This window comes from Bubalus bubalis, chromosome 11, assembly GCF_019923935.1.
Source record: "Bubalus bubalis isolate 160015118507 breed Murrah chromosome 11, NDDB_SH_1, whole genome shotgun sequence".
NCBI lineage: Eukaryota > Metazoa > Chordata > Mammalia > Artiodactyla > Bovidae > Bubalus > Bubalus bubalis.
The window spans coordinates 35353761-35379372 of record NC_059167.1 but is presented as its reverse complement, the minus strand read 5'-3'; the positions used below and the strand labels follow the sequence as shown (position 1 = coordinate 35379372).

General features: G+C 41.8%; 2 protein-coding genes and 1 long non-coding RNA gene across 11 annotated transcripts in view; 2 read left to right on the top strand and 1 right to left on the bottom strand.

Moving 5' to 3' along the window:
* Positions 1-20484, top strand: part of LOC123328023 — a 100258-nt gene extending 79774 nt beyond the window's left edge. For both annotated transcript variants that reach the window (XR_006542728.1, XR_006542727.1), the window contains 2 exons: positions 8220-8350; positions 20351-20484. This is a non-coding gene — a long non-coding RNA (uncharacterized LOC123328023). The remainder of the gene's footprint in view (positions 1-8219; positions 8351-20350) is intronic.
* A 585-nt stretch (positions 20485-21069) lies between these two features.
* Positions 21070-22181, bottom strand: LOC123328307 (translation initiation factor IF-2). Its single transcript, XM_044925537.2, has 4 exons — positions 22177-22181; positions 21966-22049; positions 21465-21907; positions 21070-21351 (listed from the first exon to the last, which is right to left on the bottom strand). Exons 1-4 carry the CDS (start codon positions 22179-22181, stop codon positions 21140-21142), a joined length of 744 nt encoding a protein of 247 aa, XP_044781472.1. The 3' UTR covers positions 21070-21139.
* The window catches only part of KTN1 (kinectin 1), a 111634-nt gene continuing 107603 nt past the window's right edge, over positions 21582-25612 (top strand). For 7 of the 8 annotated variants that reach the window (XM_025295483.3, XM_025295484.3, XM_025295481.3 and 4 more), the window contains exon 1: positions 21582-21714. The gene's annotated coding sequence lies outside the window, so the exon portion shown is untranslated. Of the gene's footprint in view, positions 21715-22585; positions 22721-25612 lie in introns of those variants that run through there. The other variant, XM_044924944.2, reaches the window with a different exon arrangement.

The window sequence follows — 25612 nt, the reverse complement described above, 5'->3', positions numbered from 1 at the left end:
CTAGTTTGGCACATTCAGACTATTTCTAATCTTATGTCATAAACAATGATGCAATGAATATCTTTATGCTGGATTTCTCTTATTTATTCCTCCAGATTTACCCTCTACCCTCCTCTCTCCTCTCAGCTCCACTCTGTTTAGGAAGTACATTAACTGATTCCTTTGCCCTCTGGCTTCTGTTAGGTTCAGACAACACAAAGCCCCAGCAGGAGACTGGAAGGAAGGACAAGAGTGAGATCAGAGTATTCATTGTGGCTCCTTCCTTGTCAGGTCTCCTAGAGCTGGCTTTTCTCCTTGACTGAAAGTCACTATCCTCAAGATGGCCAACCCTACACAAGCCTTTCTCTCCAGTTCTCCTAACCATCCTCCCTTGTCCCTTTTTACTGGGCCTAATGTTGACAGAAAAACATCTATTTCTGCTTTATTGACTATGCCAAAGCCTTTGACTGTGTGGATCACAATAAACTGTGGAAAATTCTGGAAGAGATGGGAATACCAGACCACCTGATCTGCCTCTTGAGAAATCTGTATGCAGGTTAGGAAGAAACAGTTAGAACTGGACATGGAACAACAGACTGGTTCACGTCAAGGCTGTATATTGTCACCCTGCTTATTTAACTTATATGCAGAGTACATCATGAGAAACGCTGGGCTGGAAGAAGCACAAGCTGGAATCAAGATTGCCAGGAGAAATATCAATAACCTCAGATATGCAGATGACACCACCCTTATGTCAGAAAGTGAAGAGGAACTCAAAAGCCTCTTGATGAAAGTGAAAGAGGAGAGTGAAAAAGTTGGCTTAAAGCTCAACATTCAGAAAACGAAGATCATGGCATCTGGTCCCATCACTTCATGGGAAATAGATGGGGAAACAGTGGAAACAGTGTCAGACTTTATTTTTTTGGGCTCAAAAATCACTGCAGATGGTGACTGCAGCCATAAAATTAAAAGATGCTTACTCCTTGGAAGGAAAGTTATGACCAACCTGCTGCTAAGTCACTTCAGTCGTGTCTGACTCTATGTGACCCCATAGACGGCAGCCCACCAGGCTCCCTTGTCCCTGGGATTCTCCAGGCAAGAACACTGGGGTGGGTTGCCATTTCTTTCTCCAATGGATGAAAGTGAAAAGTGAAAGTGAAGTCGCTCAGTTGTGTCGGACTCTTTCCAACCCCATGGACTGCAGTCTACCGGGCTCCTCCATCAATGGGATTTTCCAGGCAAAAGTACTGGAGTGGGGTGCCATTGCCTTCAGATAGCATATTCAAAAGCAGAGACATTACTTTGCCAACAAAGGTCCGTCTCAAGGCTATGGTTTTTCCTGTGGTCATGTATGGATGTGAGAGTTGGACTGTGAAGAAGGCTGAGCGCTGAAGAATTGATGCTTTTGAACTGTGGTGTTGGAGAAGACTCTTGAGAGTCCCTTGGACTGCAAGGAGATCCAACCAGTCCATTCTGAAGGAGATCAGCCCTGGGATTTCTTTGGAAGGAATGATGCTAAAGCTGAAACTCCAGTACTTTGACCACCTCATGTGAAGAGCTGACTCATTGGAAAAGACTCTGATGCTGGGAGGGATTGGGGGCAGGAGGAGAAGGGGACGACAGAGGATGAGATGGCTGGATGGCATCACTGACTCGATGGACGTGAGTCTGAGTGAACTCCGGGATTTGGTGATGGACAGGGAGGCCTGGCGTGCTGCGATTCATGGGGTCGCAGAGTCGGACACGCTGAGCGACTGGACTGAACGGAACTGAATGCTGACAGGTCTGCTGCTAGAAGCCCTGGATCCTACACCGTCACTGTGCTTTTCCTGCAACTATTCACGCATTTGTAAATTAATCCCACTTGAATCATCTTAGTTGTTGTTCTCTCACTAATATTATACAACCTTTGTGTTTAAATCGTTATGTATATTTAATTATATTCTTCATATAAATTTCCAGATGAATTTGCTAGGACATTGGGTGTATCTGTTTCTAAGATGTGTGGGACATGTCTTGGTACTCACTTTAGATGGAATGGTTGTAATACTGGTGATATAGAATCACCCTTTTAAAAACGTGTAATTGGGAGGGAGCTTCAAGAGGGAAGGGACATATGTATACGTATGGCTGATTCATGTTGAAGTATGGCTGAAACCAAAAGAATTTTGAAAAGCAACTATCTTCCAATTAAAAATAAGTAAATTTAAAAAATAAATATATAATATTTAATTAAATTACATATAATTTCAAAAAATGAACAACAAAAACTACAAAGTACCTCAGAACAAATCTATCAAAAGATGTGAAAGACTTCTATGGAGATAATTATAATACTTAATTGAAAGACATAAAGGACTGACTAAATGTAAAGATATATTATGCTCATAAGTGGGAAGACTCAATAATGTGCAGATATCAAGTCCCACCAAATTTATGTATAAATTCCATACAATTCCAGTTAGTACTTTTTGTGGTATTTGTGAGTGTGTGGAACAATAAAATTATTCTAAAATAATTTAAAAATGGGTAATCTATATTCTGGATCCAACCAGACGAGGATACTCAAAAGATTTACCAAGGATAAGAAATTGGCAAGGAAGACAGCCCACCATTTACTGTGGTCTCTGAGAAGTTCTGGGGTCTCTTTGGGACAGCAAAGAATCTGGAGGCATGGGTTCTATCCCTGGGTCAGGAAGATCCCCTGGAGAAGGGAATGGCAACCCACTCCAGTATTCTTGCCTGGAGAATTCCATGTACAGAGGAGCCTGGTGGGCTATAGTTCACAGAGTCAAAAAGAGTCAGACACAACTGAGTGAATTTTACCGAGAAGTTCTGGAGACCTTGTCTTTCTGTTTTTGAATAAACCTATTTTGTGAAGGAGCATTCAGTTCAATTCAGTTCAGTCGCTCAGTCCTGTCCAACTCTTTGTGACCCCATGAACCACAGCACGCCAGGCCTCCCTGTCCATCACCAACTCCCAGAGTTCACTCAGACTCACATCCATCGAGTCAGTGATGCCATCCAGCCATCTCATCCTCTGTCGTCCCCTTCTCCTCCTGCCCCCAATCCCTCCCAGCATCAGAGTCTTTTCCAATGAGTCAGCTCTTCACATGAGGTGGCCAAAGTACTGGAGTTTCAGCTTTAGCATCATTCCTTCCAAAGAACACCCAGGGCTGATCTCCTTCAGAATGGACTGGTTGGATCTCCTCGCAGTCCAAGGGACTCTCAAGAGTCTTCTCCAACACCACAGTTCAAAAGCATCAATTCTTCAGCGCTCAGCCTTCTTCACAGTCCAACTCTCGCATCCATACATGACCACAGGAAAAACCATAGCCTTGACTAGATGGACCTTTGTTAGAAAAGTAATGTCTCTGCTTTTGAATATGCTATCTAGGTTGGTCATAACTTTCCTTCCAAGGAGTAAGCATCTTTTAATCTCATGGCTGCAATCACCATCTACAGTGATTTTGGAGCCCCCAAAAATAAAGTCTGACACTGTTTCCACTGTTTCCCCATCTATTTCCCATGAAGTGATGGGACCGGATGCCATGATCTTCGTTTTCTGAATGTTGAGCTTTAAGCCAACTTTTTCACTCTCCTCTTTCACTTTCATCAAGAGGCTTTTGAGTTCCTCTTCACTTTCTGCCTTAAGGGTGGTGTCATCTGCATATCTGAGGTTATTGATATTTCTCCAGGCAATCTTAATTCCAGCTTGTGCTTCTTCCAGTCCAGTGTTTCTCATGATGTACTCTGCATATAAGTTAAATAAGCAGGGTGACAGTATACAGCCTTGACGTACTCCTTTTCCTATTTGGAACCAGTCTGTTGTTCCATGTCCAGTTCTAACTGTTGCTTCCTGACTTGCATTCAAATTTCTCAAGAGGCAGATCAGGTGGTCTGGTATTCCCATCTCTTGAAGAATTTTCCACAGTTTATTGTGATCCACACAGTCAAAGGCTTTGGCATAGTCAATAAAGCAGAAATAGATGTTTTTCTGGAATTCTCTTGCTTTTTCCATGATCCAGCGGATGTTGGCAATTTGATCTCTGGTTCCTCTGCCTTTTCTAAAACCAGCTTGAACATCAGGAAGTTCACGGTTCACATATTGTTGAAGCCTGGCTTGGAGAATTTTGAGCATTACTTTACTAGCGTGTGAGATGAGTGCAATTGTGTGGTACTTTGAGCATTCTTTGGCATTGCCTTTCTTTGGGATTGGAATAAAAACTGACCTTTTCCATCCTGTGGCCACTGCTGAGTTTTCCAAATTTGCTGGCATATTGAGTGCAGCACTTTCACAGCATCATCTTTCAGGATTTGGAATAGTTCAACTGGAATTCCATCACCTCCATTAGCTTTGTTCATAGTGATGCTTTCTAAGGCCCACTTGACTTCATATTCCAGGATGTCTGGCTCTAGGTCAGTGATCACACCATTGTGATTATCTGGGTCATGAAGATCTTTTTTGTACAGTTCTTCTGTGTATTCTTGCCACCTCTTCTTAATGTCTTCTGCTTCTATTAGGTCCATACCATTTCTGTCTTTTATCGAGCTCAAGTTTGCATGAAATGTTCCTTTGGTATCTCTGATTTTCTTGAAGAGATCCCTAGTCTTTCCCATTCTGTTGTTTTCCTCTATTTCTTTGCACTGATCACTGAAGAAGGCTTTCTTATCTCTTCTTGCTATGGAACTCTGCATTCAGATGTTTATATCTTTCCTTTTCTCCTTTGCTTTTTGCTTCTCTTCTTTTCACAGCTATTTGTAAGGCCTCCCCAGACAGCCATTTTGCCTTTTTGCATTTCTTTTCTATGGGAATGGTCTTGATCCCTGTCTCCTGTACAATGTCACGAACCTCGTTCCATAGTTCATCAGGCACTCTAGCTATCAGATCTAGGCCCTTAAATCTATTTCTCACTTCCACTGTATAATCATAAGGGATTTGATTTAGTTCATACCTGAATAGTCTAGTGGTTTTCCCTACTTTCTTCAATTTAAGTCTGAATTTGGCAATAAGGAGTTCATGGTCTGAGCCACAGTCAGCTCCTGGTCTTGTTTTTGCTGACTGTATAGAGCTTTTCCATCTTTAGCTGCAAAGAATATAATCAATCTGATTTCGGTGTTGACCATCTGGTGATGTCCATGTATAGAGTCTTCTCTTGTGTTGTTGGAAGGGGGTGTTTGTTATGACCAGTGCATTTTCTTGGCAAAACTCTATTAGTCTTTGCCCTGCTTCATTCCGTATTCCAAGGCCAAATTTGCCTGTTACTCCAGGTGTTTCTTGACTTCCTACTTTTGCATTCCAGTCCCCTATAATGAAAAGGACATCTTTTTTGGGTGTTAGTTCTAAAAGGTTTTGTAGGTCTTCATAGAACCATTCAACTTCAGCTTCTTCAGCGTTACTGGTTGGGGCATAGACTTGGATTACTGTGATATTGAATGGTTTGCCTTGGAAACGAACAGAGATCATTCTGTCGTTTTTGAGATTGCATCCAAGTACTGCATTTCGGACTCTTTTGTTGACCATGATGGCCACTCCATTTCTTCTGAGGGATTCCTGCCCGAAGTAGTAGATATAATGGTTATCTGAGTTAAATTCACCCATTCCAGTCCATTTCAGTTCGCTGATTCCTAGAATGTTGACATTCACTCTTGCCATCTCTTGTTTGACCACTTCCAATTTGCCTTGATTCATGGACCTGACATTCCAGGTTCCTATGCAATATTGCTCTTTACAGCATCGGACCTTGTTTCTATCACCAGTCACATCCACAGCTGGGTATTGTTTTTGCTTTGGCTCCATCCCTTCATTCTTTCTGGAGTTATTTCTCCACTGATCTCCAGTAGCATATTGGGCACCTACTGACCTGGGGAGTTTCTCTTTCAGTATCCTATCATTTTGCCTTTTCATACTGTTCATGGGGTTCTCAAGGCGAGAATACTGAAGTGGTTTGCCATTGCCTTCTCCAGTGGACCACATTCTGTCAGATCTCTCCATCATGACCTGCCCGTCTTGGGTTGCCCCACGGACATGGCTTAGTTTCATTGAGTTAGACAAGGCTGTGGTCCTAGTGTGATTAGATAGACTAGTTTTCTGTGAGTATGGTTTCAGTGTGTTTGCCATCTGATGCCCTCTTGCAAGACCTACCGTCTTATTTAGGTTTCTCTTACCTTGGGCGTGGGGTATCTCTTCACGGCTGCTCCAGCAAAGCGCAGCCATTGCTCCTTACCTTGGACTAGGGTTATCTCCTCACCGCTGCCCTTCCTGACCTTCAATGTGGGATAGCTCCTCTAGGCCCTCTTGCACCCCCGCAGCCATGGCTCCGGGTAACTCCTCTTGTCGCCGCCCCTGCCTCAGGCGTGGGTTGCTCCTCCCAGCCTCCGCCCCTGGCCTCGGGCGTGGGGGCGTGTAACTTTTATAGGATGAACCATATGAAATTTATGTTTTGTAAGTCAAAACTGTGAAACATCAGCAATTTCATAGGCTTTACTCTAGTTATTTTCTCTGCTGCTACTACTGCTAAGTCACATCAGTCGTGTCCGACTCTGTGTGACCCCAGAGATGGCAGCCCACCAGGCCCCACCGTCCCTGGGATTCTCCAGGCAAGAACACTGGAGTGGGTTGCCATTTCCTCCTCCAATGCATGAAAGTGAAAAGTGAAAGTGAAGTCGCTCAGTCGTGTCCGACTCTTTCCAACCCCATGGACTGCAGTCTACCGGGCTCCTCCATCAATGGGATTTTCCAGGCAAGAGTACGGGAGTGGGGTGCCATTGCCTTCTCCCAGTAATTTTCTCTAAATCAAGTTAATTCTATTTAGAACTTTCATCTTGTCGCACTGACTGGAAAGATAATCTAGGCCGTATGCAGGATTCCTCTACACTTCCCCCTTCATCTACTCCTGTCCTCCCTCCAGCCTCTTCCTGTACCTGAGAAAACGTCAAAGTTCCAGGGTGAATGGGAAGTTTGGGGAAGGGAAAAGAAAGAAAAAGAAAGTCGCTCAGTCGTGTCCGACTCTTTGAGACCCCAAGGACTGTAGCCTACCAGGCTCTTCCATCCATGGGATTTTCCAGGCAAGAATACTGGAGTGGGCTGCCATTTCCTTCTCCAGGGGATCTACCAGGGTCTTCCATCCATGGGATTTTCCAGGCAAGAATACTGGAGTGGGTTGCCATTTCCTTCTTCAGGGGATCTTCCCAACCCAGGGATTGAACCCAGGTCTCCCACATTGTAGGCAGACGCTTTACCATCTGAGCCACCAGGGAAGTCCTTGGGGAAGGGGAAGAGCATCTATTTAAGTCGATGTTGTGCCTTCCATATCCTCTGCCTCTGTTCTTCGTAGGCTGTGCTGAGCGCATCCAAAGAGTCATATCTGACTCTTTGCAACCCTGTGGACTGTAGCCCACCAGGTTCCTCTGTCCATGGGATTCTCCAGGCAAGAATACTAGAGTGGGTTGCCATGCCCTCCTCCAGGGTATCTTCCCAATCCAGGGACTGAACCCATGTCTCTTACATCTCCTACACTGGCAGGCTGGTTCTTTACCACTGGCACCACCTGGGAAGCCCAGGCTGTGCTATGTGCAAGGAAATCAAGAAAGGCTCTTAGAGACCTGCCAGTCTCTGGTCAGTGGTTTCTTCTCTGAGGTCTTATTGCTTCCATGGTAAGTAGCATATCTGTGATTGCAAAAGGGCTTCCAGATGACCATGACAAGGCTTACTGTAAAGGAGCTGGGTCGCTGTGCACAGGGTCTGGACACTCATAAACACTCACTAAAATTGATCTGAGGAGTAAATAAATAATCCCAAGTGGTCAACCTAAGCATACTAAGCTGAGTGAGTGGGAAAATAGCAATAGCAAACCCTTACAGGATTCTTAATGTGACAGGCATTGTTCTAATTGCTCTGTATAAATTAACTCATTCAGCTCTTGCAATGACCCTAAGAGTTATGTAACTGAGCAGAGCTAAAGTAAGCTCTCAAGTTTGTAGCAGACCCCTGCATTTGGACTCTAAAGCCTGAGCACTTAAGCACTAGTCCATACAGCAGCCCAAGCATGGAATGGAGGATGCTTTCTACCTTTGTAGAGAAAGAGCTAGGCCTTCAATCTCCTCGTGTATTGCTTTCAGCTTCAGCACAGATTTCACTAGTGGCATTTATCTATGATATTTCAGATCACTAAAGAAGCCTGGGCAACATCCTGGCTTGCAGCCAGCCCTCTGACCTTCCTGTCTGGTATACTTTGCAGGACTGGTCATGTGAGAAAGACAGCTAACAGCAACAATTGCTGGGTGATGAATGGCTGGAAGTAGGGCAGCTCGAAGCATGACGGGGACAAGGAATGCAATCAGGAAAATGCTGACCTGGAACTTGAGTGGGGTAAGTTGGGCTGTGACGGATGGAAGACAGCAGCTGCATGCATGGCATGTTGGCACACACAGTCAGAAACGCTGCTTAATTTGAATTGAAATGGGCAACTTGAGAGGCAGAGCTGCAAGCAGCAACCACAGCCACAGACCAAAATACAGACCTTCCATTAATCTGTCCAACCACACTCACAGTCTTGGGTAGTATTGTTGTTGTTCAGCATCATCCTTCAATGTGATAAAGCACCATGATACAGAGCTGTGGGCCCAGAGCCATGCATTATGAGACTTCTGTGGGAGGAATAGGCAGAAAAGGCTTCAGACTGAGATTTAATGGGCACATCAGAGCCAATCTCCAAACAAAGATTCCTATTTAATATTTGGAATGGTCGTTTTGGAGCACACCGAGGTGTCTGTGAATGAGGGCAGAGTATTATTGGTTCCTTTTTATTTCACACCTCAAAGTCAAGGGCTCCCTCTGTTATTTTTCTTCTTTCCTATTGTGGTTATTGAACTTACATTCAGCCCAAGTCAGAGCTCTGGGCACCTGGGTGCCAGGAGATTTGACTCAGCAGGAACCTGATCCTGAGCGATCAGTGGACTGTTGGGTCCATGCTCTGTGGGCTCCATGTTATTCTGGATGCACTTGCATGATTTGCATGGGGGAAAGACTTCATGGTTCTGGAACTTAAAAAAATACTTATTTAATTATGGCTGTGCTGGTCTTCTTTGCTGAGCATGGGCTTTCTCCAGTTGGGGTGAGTGGGGGCTACTCTCTAGTCGCAGCATGGGCTTCTCATTGTGGTAGCCTCTCTTGTTGCCCAGGATGGGCTTTAGGGCATGTGGGCTTCCATAGTTGTGGCACGTGGTCTTAGCTGCCCCCAACTTATGGAATTGTCCCAGTCTAGGGATCAAACCCATGTCCCCTGCACTGGCGGGCGGATTCTTAACCTGGATTACCAGGGAAATGCCATAGAAGTCATTAATCCATTTGGAACTGATTTTTGGTGTATGCTGTAAAGTAGAGGTCCAATTTCATTTTTTTGCATATGGATACCCTGTTTTTCTAGCACCATTTATTGAAGAGTATCTTTTCCTTATTGTATATTCTTGGTATTCTTGTCAAAGATCAATTCACCATATATGCATGGATTTTTTTCTGGGCTTTCTATTCTCTTCCATTGGTCTACACATCTGTCTTTATACCAGTACCACACTTTTAATTACTGTAGTTTTAAAATATATTTTGAAAATATATATTTTAAATATATTTTCATCTTTGTTCTTTTCCAAGATTGCTTTGACTATTTGGAGTCTTTGTGGTTCCATATGAATTTTAGGATTTTTTTTCTATTTCTGTAAAAAATGCCATTGAGATTTTGATGAGGACAGCATTGACTCTGTAGACTTCTTTGGGTAGTATAAACAATTTAATAATATTAATTCTTCTAATCATACAACTCAATAGCAAAAACACCAAACAATGTGTATTAAAAATGCACAAAGGACTCGAACAGACATTTCTCCAAAGAAGATGTACAAATGGCCAACAGGTACATGGAAAGATGCTCAACATCATTAATTATCAGGAAAGGCAAATCAGAAATACAATGAGATACCACTTCATATTTACTAAGATATATAGTATAATAAAAAATTTTTATAATAAAAAAAGATATATGACTTTAAATATTGGTGAGGATATGGAGAAACTGGAACCCTCGTCTATAATTGGTAGGAATTAGTGCAGCTCTTGCAGAAAACAGTTTGATAGTTTCTGGAAAGATTAAACATAATTACCATAAGAGGCTAGCAACGCTGCTTCTAGCTATATACCAAAGAGAAATGAAAACACAATTTGCACACAAAATTAGCACACAAATGTTCATAGCAGTGTTATTTAGCCAGAAACAACTCAAATGTTCATCAGTTGATAAATGGGTAAATTAAATGATATATTCACAAAATGGAATATTATTCAGTCAAAAAAGGGATGAAGTACTAATTAATGGTATAACATGGATGAATCTTGAAAAAATTACGCTGAGTGAAAGAAGCCAGTCACAATTCACATTTTGTATGATTCTATTTACATAAAATGTACAGAATAGGTAAATCAATGAAGACAGAAAGTAGGTTAGTAGTTTTCAAGAGCCAAAGGGCTTCAGTGGAAATGGAGATTTATTACTAATGTCTATGGGATTTCTTTTTGGGATATTGAAAATATTCTAAAATTGACTGTGGTGATGGTTTTATAACTGAATATACTTAAAATTATTGGCTTGAATACTTTAAATGGGTGAATCGTATGGTTTGTGAATTACATTGCAATAAAATATATATATTAATTATATACAACACACATGGAATCAACAAGAAAGGAACAAGAAATACATTAATTTTAAAACATTTTATTTTAGCCCAAAACCATATCAATGACAATTTATTCTCTAATAGTTTGATGTAGGGTTAACATTTCTTTGAGTATAAGTTTAAGTGATTGAAGTTCCACATTGCTTTTCTTGCATAAATCACACTGAAAAGAGTTGCGTGTGATTTCCCTTATACTTTTTTCTTAAAAGATAAATAAGAAATTAAAGACATTAGCAATGTAATTGCAAAGGTCTTTTAGATTTTTTTCAAGGTCCTTGTAATCTTTTCTATTCATCTCACCCACTCCTAATTTTTTATAACAGCTTTATTAAAATAATTCACACAGTATAAAATCACCCCTATAAACTGTACAATTTAGTGGTTTTTAATAAAATTCAGTTACACACACATCTATTTTGATGTTAAAATTTGTCTTTACCAACTCTTTCCAAAGTAATAGACACAGTTTTAATAAACAGTTCTTTTTGCACTCAGTATTTGATTAAATCATGTAAATGCAGTAACAGAAATTTGACTTGAGAAAACATAACTGATCCTTGGTAAGCATACTCATTCATCAGCATAGATGTTCTTGGGTGTTCCAGTGTGTAGCCTATAGGCACAGGTGTTACAAAGCAGTGAATAGTACAGAGAGAATGGAGAGAACCCCTGAGTTTGGAGAACAAGTTAAGAGGAGGCTGGTAATGAGAGTTTCTACTAATCGAGCAAAATGCTTTAGAAGCTTGAAGGAAGAAAGAAAATCTTATGGCTTCCTATAAGTGGCTTTGAAATGGGCCTGTAATGGATAAAAGCTTTCTCTTCAGAGGAAAAAAAATGGAGAGATAAAATGAGCCTTAATATATGGATCTCTGAGCTTCAACAATTATCAACATGAGGTCAGTCTTGTTTCATCATCTGTAGTCCCATGTACTTCCCCCCCGTAGAAATATGGATACAATTTTGTTTGGTTTTTATTATTTCTCTTCCAAATTGAAGTGTACTTTAGGTACAGCAAAATACTAATCTAGCAACACTGCTCAATGAAAGTTTACATATGTATATACCAGTGTAACTATCACTTGGATTAAGACAACGTTCTACCTCATAAAGCTGGGAAAAAAACATACAGAATATTCTTAGCTTATTGGAAGGTTTCTTAATGTCCCCTTTTAGTCATCCCTGCCCCACTCCACAAGATAATCACTATTCTAATCAGTCTCACTATAAGTTAGTTTCACCTGTTCTTAAACTTCATGTAAATGGAATGGTATAGTGTGTCCAGCTTATTTTAATCAATGTCATGTCTATGAGATTGATCTACATGGTTGCATATAACAGTAGTTTGGTTTTTTTTATTGTTTTATAGTATTTCATTATGTGGATACACCATAATAAAGATTATTTTATTGGTTTGTTTAATTTTTAGTAATTTAAAAAGTTTATTTTTTACTTTAATTTTTTAATTTTGACCCACGTGGCTTACAAAATCTCAGTTCTCTGACTAGGAATTGAACCCCGGCCATGGCAGTGAAAGCACCGAATCCTAACCACTAAACCACCAGGGGACATGTTATTTTTTAGTCCATTTTACTGTTGATGGACATAGAAGTTGCTTCTAGCTTTTCCGTGAAGCTTCTCGTACATGTCTTTTGGTGCATATATGCACTCATTCCTGTTGGGTATATTTATTAGAGTGGAATTTCTGGTTGTAGAGTATAAACATATTTAGCTTTAAGTACTATAAATTTCCCTAACTGTTTGTACCAATTTATACTCCTACTAACTCCAGCTCTGGCAGTTGTGATGGACAGGGAAGCCTGGCGTGCTGCATGCAGTCCATGGGGTTGCAAAGAGTCGGACATGACGGAGCGACTGAACTGACTGATATTCTCACCACCGAGTGAAGGCAGATCTTTCAGTTGCTCCACGTCCTTGCCAACATTTAGGATTGCTGGGCTTTAGGCTTTTCAGAGGTGTAGTGGTAATCATTATTCCTTTTCCATTTTAATTTCTTTAAATCAGATAATATGTTTATTATTAAAGTCCAAGAGGATGTAGTTAAGTTAAAATGGAGTCATTAGAATGGGCCCAAATTCAATTGACTGGGGTCCTTTTAGAAGAGGTCAGGGCACAAGTGCAGAAAAGACCATGTGAGATCATAGTAAGAAGGTGCCCATCTGCAAGCTGAGGAAAGAGTCCTTAGGGAAACCAAACCTGCTGACAATTTTGATCTTGGACTTCTAGCCTCCAGATTGTGAGAAAATTAGTGTCTGTTGTTTATGCCGATCAGTCTGTGATATTTTATTATGGAAAACCTAGCAAACTAATGCATAAGGTAAGTGAATGTCTAATTTTATAAGAAACTCTTCTCCAAAGTAGTGTGTCATTTTGCGTTTTCACCAGCAATGTATCAGAGTTTCAGTTGCACAGCATCCTTGTCAGTATTTGGCGAAATCTTGCTAGGTGTGCTGTTGTTACTGTTGTTCAGTTGCTAAGTCATGTCCGACCCTTTGCGACCCCATGAACTGTCGCACGCCAGGCTCCTCTGTCCTCCACCATCTCTCAGAGTTTGCTCAAACTCACCATTGAGGCGGTGATGCTATCTAACCGTCTCATCCTCTGTTGCTCCCTTTCCCTCGTCTTCAGTCTTTCCCAGCATCAGGATCTAAGTGTGCCGAGGGATCTAATTATGTTTTAAGTTTGCAATTCCTTAGTGACTTAAAAACACCGAACATCTTTAATTCTTATTTGCCAATCAATGTAGCTTTAATTTTCAATTTTCTGATAATTAGTTATATTGGACATATTTCTATATGATTATTGGTCATTTGGATAACCTCATTTGTAAAGTGCCTATTCAGGTATTTTGTCCGTTAAAAAATAGGATGTCTGCCTTTTCCTTTTAGAGTTGTAGGAGCTCTTTACATATTTTGGAAATAAGTATTTTGTTGGCTATATGTATTTCAAATATCTTCTTCCAGCTCTACCTTGCATGTCACTCCCTTAATGATGTTTTTGATGAAAAGAAGTTCTTCATTTTAAAGTGAAATTTTTAATCTTTTGTTTTATGTTTATACTTTTTTTCTCTTATGTAACAAATGTCTACCTCAAGATTATGAAGATATTCTCCTATGTTTTCTTCTAAAAACATTATTTTAATTTTCATATTTAGGGGTACAATCTGTTTGAAATAAAAGTTTTTTTGTGTGTATATGATGAGGGAGGCATCACACTTTCCTTGACCAATTGATCCACCACTAATTTACTGAAAAAAATGTATAAAAATGTTTATTTAATATATTCTTTATTCAATGAAAGATTCTTTAAATTCTACAGTGCTTTAAAAGCTTCAAAAGTGTCACACAAGTGATTTCTATAGTTCGTAATAACCCTTTATTCCTCCTTCTCCTATACTGCCTCTTTCCCCTCCCCTCTCCCCACTGGTAACTAGTTTGTTCTATCTGTGAGTCTGATTCTTTTTTGCTTTATTCACTAGTTTGTTGTAGTTTTTAGATTTCAGATATAAGTGATATCATATAGTATGTGTCTTTTCCTGTCTGACTTATTTCACTTAGCATGATGCCCTCCAAGTCCATCCATATATTGCTGAAATGGCAAAATTTCCAGAATGTGTAAAATTTAAACTATAGACAATATGTGAGGAATGGAAGGTGGTAGTATTCCAACATGAGGGACTGGAAGGCAGTGCCACAGGGGTAATATAATTAGGAATGAGTAAGTAGGGTTATAGCAAACTTTAACATTCAAAAGTATTGCCTATGAAAAATATTAAGTCCTGAATAGGCCTCCCTCCACCCATCCTCGCCCAAAATTCAGAACACGTGGTCTGATGTGGCTCATACATAATATGTAGACTACACTTTGGGAAATGCTAGTAAAGGCATGGCAGGTACTGTAGGTCTCTTTCTTTTTTAGCTCATGTTGATATAATTACTTTAAAAACTCTGTGGACTTCCCAAGTGTCCATTTATAACCTATTTTTCATTATATAAAAGTCAGGGGACTTCCCTGGTGGTTCAGTGGCTAAGACTCCACGCTGCCAATGCCGGGGGCCTGGGTTGGGTCCCTGGTGGGGGAACTAGATCCCACATGCTGCAACTAAAGATCCCATGTGCCTGCCGCAAATAAGACTGGGTGCAGCCATATGAATAAATAAACAAATATTAAGGAAAAAAAAAGCCAGGCCCATAAATCTCTTTCAAATAAGCTATTATCTACCTTGGACTCTCTTTGAAGTTGTGGTGGGACAATGGCTTTAGATTTTTAGAAGCCCCACTGTTTAAACAGAGAACATCTGCAAGGTAGGCTCTTAAAAATCCTTAGAACTTCTGTCTGTTTGTAAGGATCTAATCTGCTCCACCTTAAACCTCTCTGACTTCTTGCTAAAGAATTTTGTAGTTCTAGCCTAGATTTACTTTCTGCTTCTGAAGTCATTTGAAAATTGTTCGCCATCAACAATAGATTCCTACAACTGATGGGATAAGATTGACTACAAAATTTATGAAAAGAAGCTGGAAGGAAGTTTAGGAATCATTCAAACCTGATGCTTTGTGTAATATCTCAGTTGTTGATTTGTACTTCTTTCAATCAAAACATTTTTTTCTTTTTCAGAGATATGCTATTTCCCTTTTCTCAATACTAAATAACTTTTGACAAAAGTATTCATTGAACTTTCCAGTGGCGTATCTGTGCTTGGATCTGAGCTGTTCACTAATCTTGACATTATATCCTCTATTGCTAGGCTAGAAGCTGAAAGCAGTTTGTTACTGTTGACCTTTATGCTCTTGTAATTTAGTTTCTTTTAAATCTCTTGAACCAATGGGAATTCAGATCTCTCATAACAGTTCTGATGCACTCAGTAGAAGAAAATACAGTTATAGAAAAATAAAATTTAAAGTCAAAGAAGGAAAAAAGTGGTAAATCAAAAATCTCTTTCATTGGCCTTTAGCTGACAGTAGACATCTCCTTTCTCTCCTGATAATTTCACAGGAGGTAGACTCTGAGTTTCTAAGCATGAAGAATATTTCTTGATTAGTATTTAAATTCACAGTTCATTGTTTTTTGAAAATTCTGCTCTTCTTTATTGTTGTCCTTGAAAAATCAGAAGAACTGATTCATAAGAGCATAACACAAGACTAGCAATCTATTTACCCCATTATATGGCTGAGGGTAGTACCAATAGAGGTTTTGTGGGAGGGATTGTTTTATCTCAGTTGTTTCTGACCTGAAATGAAATAAATCTTAATCTTGAGTTCTACTCTGTGATTGGTGCTGTAAGCTCAGTCCATCTGTGAACAGATCTTTTAACAATCACTGATGTCATTACCCAGACACAATAGAAAATGACAGTGATGCTCAATACTTAGAAGATTAGGGTACCTCACCAACAAACCCCCATTGAGAGTGACTTCTGATGAGATACGAAAGAACACTGAGCTTTTTCTAGAAAAGTCAGAGCTCACAATCATACAAGCAAAAAATAAATTACTGGGTTAAACGGGTAAGTATAATTTTTGGTCAGTTAAAGAAATGAATGCTTGGTGAACATGACATATCATAAACTAAAACAAAAGTAAAAAGGCTTAAATAACAGAGCATTGCAAATGAATATGAAATATTTGGGTTGGATTAGAGGATTTCTATCATCCCTTGCAGATCTAACATAAATTTTTCATACTGCTGGAAAAATTAGATTAATGAGAATTCACAAAAAAAGATAAAGATCAGAGTACCACATTCATGTCCTAGAAAATATGGGACAATATGAGTAAAGAGCACACATTAGCATGACAGTCAGAATTTTCCCTTCAACTTGCCAAGAAAGCACTGTCCCCAAAGACATGTAAACAGGATGTTTGTGAAGAGAAGCTAGTGAATGAATGGGCAAGCCATTGTCAGATGGTTCCCTCTGGGATACAGAATAAGCCCGGGTGTCATCAAGGATATATTTTGGGAGAGTAGAGATGGGTTGGGCCTGACATAAACAAGATCCACGCTACAGCAAATGTGTTGAATTATTTCAATGTCTCACTAAGGTGATCAGCTGTCCCAGAATTCCTGGAACTGGGGGGTTTCCTGGGATGTGAGATTTTGAATAACAAATGTGGGAAAATCTCAGGCAAACTGATAGAATTAAGAAAACACAAAACAGCTAATTGGAAGCCTCTGCATTCAGCCCAAATAGAACTATGCTGTGTCTCCTGGTAGAAGCCTTCCTTCCTTGGGAATTAAGACCTTATAAAGCTGCAGAGATCAGAAGCCAAATTTTTAGAAGCAGATGATTAAGTAATCTAGCCCTAACTCTAACCCTAAATCCAGACAGAGAAGAAAAACACAAAACCTGAGGAGCTTCAGGCTGGAAAGAAGGAAAAGAGGGGCCAGAAGAGCCATGTGGTGAGGTTACCGAGATTAAGGAAAGAAAAGCCTTACAGGAAGTAATCAGCTGTGATGTGTGACAGGAGTTAGCAGCAGGGAGATCCTCGGTGACTTCAATGAGAGGTGTGTCAGGATCCAGTTGGTGCAGAAGCAGAAGTAGGTTCCCGGAGTATAAGCAGTGAGTGAATGGGTAGTGAGAATACAGTCAAGTGAGTTGCTTACCAATCTACCAATCAATCAAAAACCTGGTTTTGAAGGAAATGGGTTGATAGGGTGATCTGGAGTTTGAAAGAACTATTTTCCCCCTCATTTAAGTGGAGAGATTCCTGAATACACTCATGACTGATGGAGAGGGAAAGGTTGAAGATTCAGAAAGAAAGGGCACTGCTGATGGACTAAGGTCCCCAAGGAGGCCCAGAGGGCTGACATCCAGAAGTCTGTGTCATGCGAGTTGGCATTCAGAGGAATTATTCTACAGCCTTCACAGACTAACGATTCATAATGGAGCTTGCAGTCTGTTTATTCACTCTCACAAATATAACATTTCCAAAACAATGTATGGAAGTAACAAAAGGTAGCTTTTAAAAATTGTTGACCTGGATCAAAGGAAATTGGTAAACTGGAGATGTGGTAAGAAATAAATGGAACAAAGCCTGGGAAAGGTTAATTACAGGGTTGTCATAGTATAGGGAGGAGAAAACACTGGGCATGGACTGACTGGGATCTTAGAGTTATCAAGAGGAGTTGAATATGAGCAAGCAAATAGAAGTGTGGTTTAAAAAAAAGGCACTTTTCTGTGGGACACATATTTTTGAATGCATGATTTATATTCAAACACCTAACATGATGCTGTGCATATTGCAAATATTGTTGACTTGGTTTGATTTGTTGCTACTGATCTGCTCTCACCAGGTCATGCTCTTAAGAATTATTTGGGCAGGAGTGGTGATGGTTATGCTGAAATATCCATGTTCTCTTGCCTGATTCCTCAGGCTGAGGTTCCTCCCTGCAACTTAGCTGCTTGGGGTGAAGCTTGTACAAACAGCAGTGGTGAAAGAGAGCAACTTTTTTTCCCCTTTGTGTGACTAAGTTGCCTTCATGTTGACCACATTTTAAAATTTAGGGCTCACCGAACAACTAATACTAATCAACTGAGCTAGCGGCTCAGCAGTAAAGAATCTGCTTGCCAATGCAGGAGATGAAGGAGACACACGTTCGATCCCTGGGTCAGGAAGATCCACTGGAGAAGAAAATGGCAACCCACTCCAGTATTCTTACTAGAGAATCCCATGGGCAGAGGAGCCTAGTGAGCTATAGTCCACAGGGTGGCAAAGAGTCTGGACACCACTGAGTGGCTGAGCATACACGCATGCTACACAGGTAGCTTTACCTCCCTAATCAATTCTGCCCAAGTTTCCCTGCAAAGGCCCCAGTTATGTCTCAGGATTGTACAGGCACAGTGGAAACTCCCTTCTGCTGAAATAAGACTCTAAGATTTCTTGCAGCTTTTAGGAGTGGAAGTAAGATGTGTTGCTTATCTATTATTGTATAACAAACTATCCAAAAGTCATAAAAAATTAAATACGGTCAGAAATTCAAGCAGGGCTTGGCTGGGTAGTTTTTCTGCTCCATGAAGTACTGACTGGGATCACTTTGTGGTATTTAGCTTGTAGCATGGATGGTCTGGGGTTTCTAGAAGTCTACTTTCATATGTTTGGCACCTTGGTGGAGGCAGTTGGAAGGCTGTGCCCAGCTGGTCCTCTCTTCCTCCCCCTGTAGTCTCAAGGCCTTGCCACATGGTCTCTCCAAAGAGGTAGCTGGACTTCTCACATGGCAGCTTAGGGCTTTAAGATCAATGGTTCTAAGAGACAGCAAGTGAAATTGCCTGTCTCTTACAGTCTGGGCCCAGAAATTGACACAGTGTTACTTCTGGCGTACCCTGTTGGTCAGGTCGGTCAGAGGCCCCTCAGAATCAAAAGGAGGGACACTGATCCCACCTCTCTATGCAAAGAGTGGCAAATGATTCACAGTCACCTTTAGTCTGTTATGAAAGAATTTGAATGCCATATGCTTGAAGAGATTTTACGTGAACATGAACAATGCAGATCTCTGATAAGCAGTTAAGTGCCAGATACTTTGTTAGAATACCTGGTAATTTCTAGATCTGCAGTTGTAGCTGTCTGTATGAACGGCCCCACTCCACTATTTGGGTGGAAAAGGGGGACCTGGAATCTTGTTTTTACTTTTAATTCTGTGAAATGCTTCTGTTATAGTTTCATCTCTGCCATCCCTTCACTGGTGAAGTTGGAGATATAATCTGTTACTCATGTACTACTCAAATCTCTATATAACTCACCACTTCTGGGAAGTCTTCCCTAGACAAAACAGGAATAGCCTGCTTTCTCTCTGTCTGCTAGAGAGATATGTACTGTGCGTCTTTAAAACTTTTCCAAAATTAGAAAAAATAATTATTACATGTTAAAAATTGGAAGGTACTCTCCAAAAAATTGTACTTTGTTAAACAGAGGTGGGGGGAATACTCTTTAGTTAACAGTGTTACACTTTATCATTTTCAATAAAATTTATTTTCTAAGTTGTCACAGCTAGAGATAGCTCAGCTACTGGGAGTGTTAATCCTTTTTAGCAAGTTAGTTGCTGTTTCGGTAACACTGAGGGTAGTAAGCAGCAATCAAGGTTAATTATATCTGTTTAATTATAGTTAATTATATTATATTTCAAAACTTAGAGGGTAGGTCTTAATTCCTAATAGGGTTTATCATGCATAACATTTCTAATAAATCTTTTTGATTTGATGTGGATAAATATGAAGCTTATAATAAGGAATGAAGCACCCAGTCACTTCCTTTTAAAAAGCCAAAGTTCAAAAACTCAGAGAAGGTGGAATAGCTGATACATTTACACTTCTTTGTTTCAAACTACAGAACACAAAAATAAGTGATCCCTGAATATAAGAAGTGGCATATTTGCTGTAAACATGCCTCTAAGCTCGTTTCTGGTCTTATGTACAAGTGTACCTAAAAATTACTGTCTCTAAAATGACACTGGGCTTTAACAGAAATCATAAAAATTATAGAATTTAAAAATTCTAACCTAAAACCTGCTTTAGTACCAACCAGAAGAAATTGGATGGTTATTGGTAGGGTAATCAAGAGTCCTTAAACTCCTTTTACAGAAATGATTTTTCCCACCTTTGTAGTAAGAGACTAATGGCTTCTCTCTTCAGTGAAGCTGGATCCTTTATCACAGGCTCAGGAGACAGCCCGCGCGGCTTAGAGACAGACTGCTTTGAGGACGTTGGAACCGCCGAGGTGCTGAGTAACCCTACTGAGAAAGAAAAAAGAGGAGGCGCTTCCGGAGTTAAAATAAGACAGAATGCATCATTGGAGAACACAGTGGCTGAAGGACTGGCAGAATTCTCAACAGCTCAGGCTACCACATACTGTTCAGTTTTCGTTTGTACTTTGGAGGGTCTTTAGAAACCTCTGACAAAAAAATAGAGGTACAGTACCTTTTTAGCCCGTCAATGCAAAGGAAACCCTGTTGGTATAGGAACTGTTCTGATGTTCATTACTTAAAAATTGCTCGTTCCCCTTTGTCAGCATGGAGGGGGAGGTGTTAGTGATGAGTCTTAATTTTTTGTATCCCTATCCACCCTGTAAAAGCTTTTGAATTATTTTGAGCGCTCATAACATTTGAGGAGAGTTTGTAGTGTTTTGTGTATGTTCTGTACAATGCCTGGCATTCTGCGAGAAATTGATAAGCAGTAAATAATAAACACATCTCATTCGCCAGTGGACCAGAAAGATCGCTGTCATTCTTTTAGCAAAGAGCAAACTAATAGGCAGGAATTCTGGCCAGCCTCTCCTTTCCGTTACAGCTTCCAGTTATTTACCCAGGCTTAGTGAATGGCCACCGGTTGGCAGACACAACAGCTTCACAGTATTTGCACACAATTTATTTAGGTCGGTTTAAAAATTTTCTCTCTCTTTGACGCCAGGGTTGTCCGACGAATTCAGAGAGAAACTCTGGAGACAGAGGGATGGAAGATTTCGTTTTCCAGTGATTTCCGAGGAGGAATCTGGGACGGGCTGGGTGAAATCGAGTACGATTTGCTTAAGGTTAAAAAAAAAAAAATTCCAGTCTGGGGGGCCAGGTGGTGCTTCGGTAGGAGGGCCATGCAAGACGAAACCAGCTTTGGAGGAAGGACGCGGGGGGTGGGGGTTCCTGCAAGAAGAGAATTCCGCTGTGCCTCGAGCGCCCACCCTCCACCTGGCTGCGGGACGTTATCTCCGGAGAAAAGCCCTGGAATCCCGAGCCCGCCGGACGCTGGGACTTACCCGAGTGCGCGGGAGAGCGCGCGGGGGCCGAGGCGGCGACGCCTGTCCCTTTAAGGGGCCGGTCTCCGGGCACCGCCGGGGCCCAGACGCCGGGACGTGCCGGGGCCGCCCCGCCCCGAAGCCGCCCGTTTCCTGCCGGGCGGCGCGACGGCACCTGAGCAACTGCGGCGGCAGCGACTCGGAGCGGGCGGCCCGGGCTGTAGAGCCGGCGCCGCCGCGTGTTCCCGGTCTCCTTTCCCGGCCGCACAGGGTAAGGGAAAGCAGGCCGCGCCGGGCCCGGGCTCCGACCGCGGGGACCGCGGAGGGGGGAGGGCTGCGCCGGCCGCGGGGTGCCGGGCCGACGGGAGGGCCGCGCCGGGCGGGGGGCGCGGCCGCGGGGTCCCGACACCACCCGCCGCCGCCCCGCCGTAGGCCTCGGGCGCCGGGTCGTCGCCGCCGCTGGGCTTCAGCTTGGGCCCGACTGCCGGGGCGGGCGGGCTCCGAGGGGCCTCTCGGCCTCACCGGGCCGCCCCGGCCCGACCTCGGTTCCGCCGCGGCGCCTTCTCCGAGGACGTCTCCCGAGGGCGAGGTCGGCGGGAGAGGGCCCTGGGGTGACCGAGGAGCCTATTTTTAGCCAGGCGTGAGGGCCCCCGGGAGGGAAGGCGGATTACCACCTCCTCGGCCGGTGGACGGAGGGAGCGTGTCCCCGGCGGCGGCCCTGGGCCACGCTTACGCCATGCTGGAATTTCAGCCCTCGCCGCTCTCGGGGTGCTTGGGGAAGCAGCGCTCGTCCGTGCTCAGGCCCCCTCCCGCCGACCAGTGCTTGTCCCCGGGCCCCGGAGTGGGGCGGTTGAGGATGGGAAAGCAGCGTGAGGGGAGAGTTTGGAAAAATCTGGGGACCGCCCGGGAGAAGGGGGAAGTTATTCTTCCTCTCCCTGAGGGGTGTGTCTTCCTTACGGATTCTCCCTCCTCTCTTCGGTTATCCAACAAGGAGATTTTTGGCTTCGGGGACCTCGGCAGAAAACCTAACCTGCAGTCTAGAGAAGTCGTACGGTATCAGACGTGGGCAGTGCTGTCCCGCGCGTCGGTGGTGAAGGAGCATGTGTGTACCGGAGACCGACAGCCCCAGGCGCGGGGAGCCGCATACCTAACCTCAGCTAAGCTGCACCCTGATTAAATTCAGGAACGGGTTGTTTAATACTAGCTGCTCTTTTTGGGAGGAAGGACGAATCTTAAGTTCATGGTTGGGCCTATTCCAGGAGAGGAGTCCTTAGCAGGTATCTTAATAAGCACTGCTTAAAAAGCTGCAGTTGGAAGTTAACTGTTCAGAGTTGTGGGGTTTTTTGAGATGCTTTGTGGAAACCCTTGAGAAATTTAGACAACCATTTTCTGCTAAAGATAAACATCTTGAGGTGAATGAACTAAACACCCTAAATTGTGTAGGACTTCTCTTAAAGTTTGAATTCTTGGTTAATTAGGTTGTTCTTTTCACTACTTCACCTAGCAGGCGAATGGTATCACTGTCTTTCAGTTGCTGCTGAGACTGGTATGATTGTCCCAAGAATAACACCAGAGTACTCTTGAGTTGATCTGTTTTGAGTAGACATGCCTTGCTATAAATACTTTCATATTTAATGTGTTATCTGAGAAGCGGCCCCCACCCCCCACCCCCGTCTCCGACCCCCCACCTGCTCTTCTTTAAGGATATAACAAGAAATAACTGGGTTTATTGTTTGTAGATTCTAAGGAAAATTCATTAATTCATCCCTTCCCCCCTGCCTCCAACATTGAATTAGAAATGTCTCTTAATTTTGCAGCCTTTAGCAGTGTAACTGTCTCTATCAGATGCTCTTAAAGAGTGAGGCATTCTGTTTACCTTCCTGAGATTCATGCTGAAACTTATAACAAATCCTGATGAATTTTTTTCTTAAAAATATTAAGCACTTTAAAATTATAAAGAATATTGAGTATTGTATAACTTATGGGATCAGGGTCAACATTATGAAGAGCCATTAATTTACCATTTTGTTTCCACTTTAGTTTTTTCTGTATCCTTTAAAATATCATAGTCTCTTCTGCTTGATGCAGATGTTTTCTTGATTCTCTCACTCCAAGCCTTCTTAGAGTTTATAGACTTTAATCTGCTTTTAGTAGGGAGAACATTCTAATAATTAGATATTAAATGGCAATCAATATGATATTTATGAAGGACCTGAGGTTAGTGAAGGACAGGGAAGCCTGGCCTGCTGCAGTCCATGTGGTTGCAAAGAGTGGGAGGCAACTTAGCGACTGAACAACATGCATAAATAAAGTTGAGTTTCATTGTTTCCTCTTTCAGTATTTGTGAACATGACTTTGTGTGTTGTGATCTTAGAAATGTAGTTTATGTACAAAGCACAGGTAAAACATTAGTTTAGATAAGAATAGAAGCTTTTTTTCCCTATAAACAAAATTAAACAGAAAGGGGGAAAATTATTAGTATCATGACTAAGGAGTTTGATTTAACTTAACCTTCTGTATCTGAGCTCTTGAAAGAGAAAAGTAATGGCAGTTTATTAACCGTTTGCATGCCAGGCTGTTGAATTGGTGTTTTAAAGCCCGCCCCCCCACCCTCAGTCTTTGAGATACATTGTAGCATAAGCCATTTAGGCTCTTAAAATTAATTAATTTTTAAAGTGGTATAGGGTTTTAATTGGTTTTATCTTAAAAAGATGAAATAGGTAAAATAGTATACTTTTAGTTTTTGTTATTTAGTCAATAAGTTGTATCAAATCTTGTCTGACTCTTTTGCAACCTCATGGACTGTAGCCTGCCAGGTTCCTCTGTCCATGGGATTCTCCAGGCAAGAATAGTGGAGTGGGTTGCCTTTTCCTTCTCCAGGGGATCTTCCTGACCCAGAGATCGAACCAGTGTCTCCTGCTTGGCAGGCAGATTCTTTACCACTGAGCCACCTGGAAAGCCCATACTTTTAGTACTAAGAATAATTTCAGTAATGACTCTATTAGGAAATCTATTATTTCTAGGAAATGTGTAAGAAGAGTTCACTTCCTTTTAAAAAAGTTATGATTTTAGTATTTTACCTATCACTTTACTACAGTTAAGAACTTTAACCGCACGTCAAATTTCAGCAAAGTGATTTGTACACTACATGGGACTTACCACAAAATGAATTGTTTATACTCCCCTTCTTCCAGGGTATTGCTTTTAGGGTTTCTCTTCTTACTAATTACTCTCCTTATTTAGTCTTTATGATTCGTCCTCACTCTTGAAGTGCTCTTGGTTCACTTTACTTTCTATATTCCTCTGATGATCTCATCCAATGTCATGGCTTTAAATACCTATATGCTGATGGCTTCCATTTTTATATCTCCAGCCCAGACTTACCTCCTGTGTTCTGTAAAACCTGTTCTGAATTTCCTTTTGGATGTGAAGGAGTAAACTCAAAACTAAAATTCCACGTTCCTCTTTAAACCTGCCTAAGGTGCATGGTAATCTGTCGTACTAGATGGCAGCTCTGTCCAGCATTCAAGTGAAAAGAAAATGGCATCATCCCTGACTTATTCAGACTTGGTGTTCTTGGCTCAGTCTTATTTTGAAAATATATCTAGAATCAAGTCACTTCTTACCACCTCCATTGCTCACTAGGCTAGTCTAAACCAGCCTTCTCTCTTGTCTAGATTTCTGCAGTTAAGTTCCTGATGGGTTTCTCGGCTTCTGTACTGGCTCTCTGCAGTCTTTTTCAGCAGAGCAACAAGATCATACCTCTCTCTTCAAAAATCCTGCAGTGACTTCCCATATGCATCGTAAAATCTGAAGTCCTTATGACCTACAAGGTCTTACAGAATCATCCTACTCTCCCCATCTCCCCTTGCCTCTCCCAAGATAGCGACTGCTCTGCCTCCTGCTTATTTGGCTCCAGTCCCACTGTCTTAGGGACTTTATGCTGGTTGTTTCCCCTCCTTGAATCACTTTTTCTGTGAGGTATCTCTATGAGCCATTCACTTGTCTCCTTCATACCTGCTCTTGAATTGTTTTTCAGAAGTCTGCTTTCCTGCTTAAAGCTGCACTTCCCTGCTTGTGATCCCTGTTTTGTTTTCCATAGCAATTGTCACCTTCCAACAAGCTCTAAAATTTGCTTGTTGATTTTGCTTATTGTCTCTTTTCTCTGC